Source organism: Rana temporaria, chromosome 9 (assembly GCF_905171775.1).
Source record: "Rana temporaria chromosome 9, aRanTem1.1, whole genome shotgun sequence".
Taxonomy (NCBI): domain Eukaryota; kingdom Metazoa; phylum Chordata; class Amphibia; order Anura; family Ranidae; genus Rana; species Rana temporaria.
Genome location: NC_053497.1, coordinates 118096352 through 118102861, shown reverse-complemented (window position 1 = coordinate 118102861; position 6510 = coordinate 118096352). Strand labels below are relative to the sequence as shown.

At 52.8% G+C, this 6510-nt stretch overlaps 1 protein-coding gene across 2 annotated transcripts in view; it reads right to left on the bottom strand.

Annotated features, from left to right (window-relative positions):
- Positions 1-5053, bottom strand: part of GRIPAP1 (GRIP1 associated protein 1) — a 149483-nt gene extending 144430 nt beyond the window's left edge. The window contains exons 1-3 of one of the 2 annotated variants that reach the window (XM_040324268.1): positions 4914-5053; positions 261-327; positions 52-113 (exon numbers count right to left, since the gene is read on the bottom strand). In XM_040324268.1, the coding sequence (XP_040180202.1) occupies positions 52-113; positions 261-327; positions 4914-4955 (171 nt within the window). In that variant the 5' untranslated portion in view covers positions 4956-5053. The remainder of the gene's footprint in view (positions 1-51; positions 114-260; positions 328-4913) is intronic. The other variant, XM_040324269.1, reaches the window with a different exon arrangement.
- Positions 5054-6510: the final 1457 nt, after the last annotated feature.

Sequence of the window (6510 nt, the reverse complement as noted above, 5' to 3'; positions counted from 1 at the left end):
GACCTTGTATTTTCATGCAAGATCTGCTTTGCGTAAACTTTAAAAAGTTACCTTTTGAGCTTTCAGGAAATCTCTCTCTAGGGCTGCCTGCTTCTGCCGAAGAGATGTAAGCTCTGAGGATTAGAAAAAAGGCATTTGTAAAATGACAAAGACATTCAGAACCATTGCTAGCATAGAAGAAGTACAGTTAGAATTTATTACAAAGGTGGAGGAAGACATTGGGAAGGATTGCGTAAAGAGCCGGATCTTGCTGCGCTCACCCTGGTTGTTTTTTCGCAAGTTGTCTGACAGCTGATAATTTTGGCTCCTCAGGTCCAGCAGCTGAGCCTGTGGAAAAGGAGAAAGAGAATTCAACAAAGGCCAAAAGAACCAACATGCAAGGAGTTCTAAATGAGCCAACAACTAAAGCTGAAATAATCAGACTCATGGGAAGATGCCATGAAGGCCTTAGGCTTAGGGCAAAGCACAGGTTTGCTTGAAAAACCAAGTCCAGCTAAGGCAAAAAACAAAAGTATGGACCCCCAGCGGCTATTTTGAAATAAAAAAAAATTCAGCACTGGCCGCTCTATTCACCCCGTCTCTGGAGCAGACTCACACAATCACCCATCCACCAGCCTATGGACAATCCCCACTCTATTACATACATGTGTTTCCACTACTATGCCAGTTTCCTTTCTTCTTCACCATCTATCCCAGGGATCCTCAAACTACGGCCCTCCAGCTGTTGCAGAACTACACATCCCATGAGGCATTGTAAAACTCTGACATTCACAGACATGACTAGGCATGATGAGAATTGTAGTTCCTGAACAACTGGAGGGCCATAGTTTGAAGACTCCTGATCTATCCTATTGACCGGGGTCATCAGGGCAGGAAATAAGGGGAAATTTCTTCAGCAGGGCATGCAGCGCTATAAAAACCCAAAAAAGGCTCCAACGCTTCCATTTTCTGTCCAAACAAATTAAAGCGGGGGTTCACCCTAAAAAAAAAAAAAATTCTACCATGCCATTCCGCATACTAGCGCGACCTACGGTATGTCTTTATTTTATTTTTCTGCGCCGTACTCACAGTTTAATCACGTAGTGAAGTTTCAGACTCCCCGAGGGGAATGGGCGTTCCTATGCAGAGGGGAACATGAGTAACGGCCGGCTATGGCGCGTCACGCTTCCCGGAAATAGCCCTAAATAGGACTTGGCTCTTCACGGCGCCTGCGCAGTCAGCTCCTAGTCTTTGCACAGGCGCCGTATAGCGCCGTGAAGTGCCGAGTCCTACTCCGGCTAATTTCGGGAAGCGTGACGCGCCATAGCCGGCTGTTAATCATGTTCCCCTCTGCATAGGAACGCCTATTCCCCGCGGGGAGTCTGAAACTTCACTACATAATTTAAACTGTGAGTACGGCGCAGAAAAATAAAATAAAAAGGCATACCGTAGGTCGCGCTAGTATGCGGAATGGCATGGTAGAAAGTTGTTATTTAGGGTGAACCACCGCTTTAAGTTTTGTGTATAGAGCTCCACTTGAATTTCTTTGTTGCATGAACAGAGTGCATTTTCTATTTCGCGGCCCTTTATCCACCCTAGACAAAAAGCTGTGCATCGCCAACAGACTTATATATGAATACTGACATCAAAGTCTTCTTGCAGTGGACTGAGAACATGTGACCAGACAAAACATGTGAGCATACAAACCCTCAGGGTAGTAAATGTGAAAAACACAGCATAAGGAATGAAAGAGAACCTGTCACAAGCACATAGCTGTCAGCTACCCAAAAAAAAAAAAAAACTAAAAGCAGTGGTGATGCCAGCTAGAAAAATGCAGAGCACCGACTGCACTGTATATGATTCCAAGGCACAAAACTGTCACCCATCACAGTGACATCAGACATATCTCTCCATTACCACACTGTGTACTATTACTGCCACCAGCAGATTTACAATACATCTCCGGTACTCAGCGATGTGTGAGAAAGGAGAACTCATAAAAAGTCCGCCAGGACTTACATTAAACCAGTGCTGGGTGCAAAGATGTGTGACAAAACCAATGATGGGGCAGTGACATCATTATTACTGAGAAGAGCAACACATGACATCCTTATTAAAAAGAACCTGTGACTTCATTACTGGTGGGTGCCGGGGGACACACGACATCCCTAGCGCTGGTGGGAACCGGGGGACACGCCACATCCCTAGCGCTGGTGGGAACCGGGGGACACGCCACATCCCTAGCGCTGGTGGGAGCCGGAGGACACACACGACATCCCTAGCGCTGGTGGGAGCCGGGGGACACACACGACATCCCTAGCGCTGGTGGGAGCCGGGGGACACACACGACATCCCTAGCGCTGGTGGGAGCCGGGGGACACACATACACACACGACATCCCTAGCGCTGGTGGGAGCCGGGGGACACACATACACACACGACATCCCTAGCGCTGGTGGGAGCCGGGGGACACACACGACATCCCTAGCGCTGGTGGGAGCCGGGGGACACACACGACATCCCTAGCGCTGGTGGGAGCCGGGGGACACACACGACATCCCTAGCGCTGGTGGGAGCCGGGGGACACACACGACATCCCTAGCGCTGGTGGGAGCCGGGGGACACACACGACATCCCTAGCGCTGGTGGGAGCCGGGGGACACGCCACATCCCTAGCGCTGGTGGGAGCCGGGGGACACGCCACATCCCTAGCGCTGGTGGGAACCGGGGGACACGCCACATCCCTAGCGCTGGTGGGAGCCGGAGGACACACACGACATCCCTAGCGCTGGTGGGAGCCGGGGGACACACATACACACACGACATCCCTAGCGCTGGTGGGAGCCGGGGGACACACACGACATCCCTAGCGCTGGTGGGAGCCGGGGGACACACACGACATCCCTAGCGCTGGTGGGAGCCGGGGGACACACACGACATCCCTAGCGCTGGTGGGAGCCGGGGGACACACACGACATCCCTAGCGCTGGTGGGAGCCGGGGGACACACACGACATCCCTAGCGCTGGTGGGAGCCGGGGGACACACACGACATCCCTAGCGCTGGTGGGAGCCGGGGGACACGCCACATCCCTAGCGCTGGTGGGAGCCGGGGGACACGCCACATCCCTAGCGCTGGTGGGAGCCGGGGGACACGCGACATCCCTAGCGCTGGTGGGAGCCGGGGGACACGCCACATCCCTAGCGCTGGTGGGAGCCGGGGGACACGCCACATCCCTAGCGCTGGTGGGAGCCGGGGGACACGCCACATCCCTAGCGCTGGTGGGAGCCGGGGGACACGCCACATCCCTAGCGCTGGTGGGAGCCGGGGGACACGCCACATCCCTAGCGCTGGTGGGAGCCGGGGGACACGCCACATCCCTAGCGCTGGTGGGAGCCGGGGGACACGCCACATCCCTAGCGCTGGTGGGAGCCGGGGGACACGCCACATCCCTAGCGCTGGTGGGAGCCGGGGGACACGCCACATCCCTAGCGCTGGTGGGAGCCAGGGGGACACGCGACATCCCTAGCGCTGGTGGGAGCCGGGGGACACGCGACATCCCTAGCGCTGGTGGGAGCCAGGGGGACACGCGACATCCCTAGCGCTGGTGGGAGCCAGGGGGACACGCGACATCCCTAGCGCTGGTGGGAGCCAGGGGGACACGCGACATCCCTAGCGCTGGTGGGAGCCAGGGGACACGCAACATCCCTAGCGCTGGTGGGAGCCAGGGGGACACGCGACATCCCTAGCGCTGGTGGGAGCCAGGGGGACACGCGACATCCCTAGCGCTGGTGGGAGCCAGGGGGACACGCGACATCCCTAGCGCTGGTGGGAGCCAGGGGGACACGCGACATCCCTAGCGCTGGTGGGAGACGGGGGACACGCGACATCCCTAGCGCTGGTGGGAGACGGGGGACACGCGACATCCCTAGCGCTGGTGGGAGACGGGGGACACGCGACATCCCTAGCGCTGGTGGGAGACGGGGGACACGCGACATCCCTAGCGCTGGTGGGAGACGAGGATACGCGACATCCCTAGCGCTGGTGGGAGACGGGGGACACGCGACATCCCTAGCGCTGGTGGGAGCCGGGGACACGCGACATCCCTAGCGCTGGTGGGAGCCGGGGACACGCGACATCCCTAGCGCTGGTGGGAGCCGGGGACACGCGACATCCCTAGCGCTGGTTGGAGCCGGGGACACGCGACATCCCTAGCGCTGGTGGGAGCCGGGGACACGCGACATCCCTAGCGCTGGTGGGAGACGGGGACAGGCGACATCCCTAGCGCTGGTGGGAGACGGGGACAGGCGACATCCCTAGCGCTGGTGGGAGACGGGGGACACGCGACATCCCTAGCGCTGGTGGGAGACGGGGGACACGCGACATCCCTAGCGCTGGTGGGAGACGGGGGACACGCAAAATCCCTAGCGCTGGTGGGAGACGGGGGACACGCAAAATCCCTAGCGCTAGGAGACGGGGATACACGACATTAATAGTGCTGGGTACAATCAGTAAAAAAAAATCCTATTTAGTGCTGGGTGCAGAGACACATGACATCATTATTACCGGGAGCAGTGACATCACTAGTAAAATGACACAAAACAGGTGCAGTGACATGACCAGTGTTGGGTGGTATATTACATATGACATCACTAGTGGTGTGTGTAGTGACATCACCAGTACAATGACTGATGACAGGTGGTGTTGCAGTGACAGCAGATCACAGGGGGCTCCTGACAAAGCCAGCACAGGTCTCTTTGCCTCTCATACATCCTCAGAGTACACACAGCTATTCCCCCTTTATCAGGAAAGGGATGGCAGACACAAGATGTTGTTTACATTCTCCCCCTCAGTCTGCAGGCACAATATGATGTCAGACACACTGCTAGGAGTGACGTCACCCAATAGCTGCACCCCCCCGGGGCTCCCCTTACCTGCATCCTCTGGAACTCATCCTCTGACAGAGCCTGCGCCATATTCCTGCCTGACACCGGCACTACACCCCCACCGCTCTGCTCTATGGTATCCTTCAGATGCTACTATAGAGAGGAAGTCAGGAACAAACAGGAACTCGGTTGTATAAACAATGTTAGGGTCGGTAAGATAGAAAGGCAAGGAGGGCAGTGTTCGCCATCTGCTGGCCATATCAATTACTGCACCGTGTTTATATATCTATATCAATCATGTACAATTGTGTAATATCAAATTTCATCTATTCGTTTTTAATAACAATTATTGTTTTATCACAGCCTTAATAAATTAACCAAGCCACCTATTATTCACAATCATTTTATTGTACATTTTATACAATGTATATCAAATGCGAATATATTTTCTAATTGCAATCAATCTTTTAGAACCAATGTATCCATATATTGTTATTTTGTTGTGTTCAATAAACGAAAAAAAAAAAGTGGTCGCCAAGATTGCTGATTGTCTGTTAATGTGTGCAAGATGTTTTGTTCAATAAAGTTAAAAAAAAAGTGTTTGACTGTTAGAACTGTGTGATGTCACAGTGTGCAGAGCCTTTAAAAGGAAGCCGCTGGGGTAGAGTGCATTTGATCTCAGGCTTGTTTTGAGAACAGACGTGTTTACTAGAGCTCCAGAAGGTACGATTTCGATTTTTGGTTTACAAGACAAATTTTAATCGTAATCAAATTGTTGTTGTTTCTGTACAAGCAGGCATGTTATGCTACATTTAATACAGACACATATATATATACACAGTACATAGTATCCCTGATGTAAAGCGCTGCGCAAACTGTTGGCGCTATATAAATCCTGTATAATAATAATAATAATAATAATCTAAAGGAGATATTACCGATTGTAACAGGTTGAGCTTAACAGGCTGCATTCACAGAGCTAACAGACTGTAATAAGGAACACTGAAAACAAATAGGTAGATTCAGGTAGAGTGGATTAAATTTAGGGCGGCGTAGCCTAGTGTTTTTAGGATACGCCGCCGTAAATTAGCTAGGCTAGTAGTGATTTTCAATCAACTTACCTGCTAATCTACGGCGGCGTAGCCTAAAACGAGCGGGACGTAAGGGCGCCTAATTCAAATTACTTGGAGGGGGGCGTGTAGTATGGAAATGAGGCTTGACCTCACGTTTTTTGAAGTTTTTGTGTACTGCGCATGCGCCGGGCGCCTACATTTCCCAGGGCGCATTGCGGATAAGTACGCCGTACGGACCTATTGATTTTGACGCGGACGTAAACGACGTAACTCCCGATTCGCGGACGACTTACGCAAACGACGTAAAAAATTCGAACCTCGCGGCGGGAACGGCGGCCATACTTTAACATTGTTATTCCACTTCGAAGGTGGAATAACTTTAGGCCCCCTAAGGCCTTACGGAAACGACGTAATTCGACTGCGGCGGGCTCGCGTACGTTCGGGAATCGGCGTAAAAGCTCATTTACATAATCTACGCCGGCCGCAATGGAAGCGCCATCTAGCGGCCAGCAGAAAAATTGCAAGCTAAGATAAGATAAGATCTCAGCTTTGTTTAAGCGTATCTCTGTTTG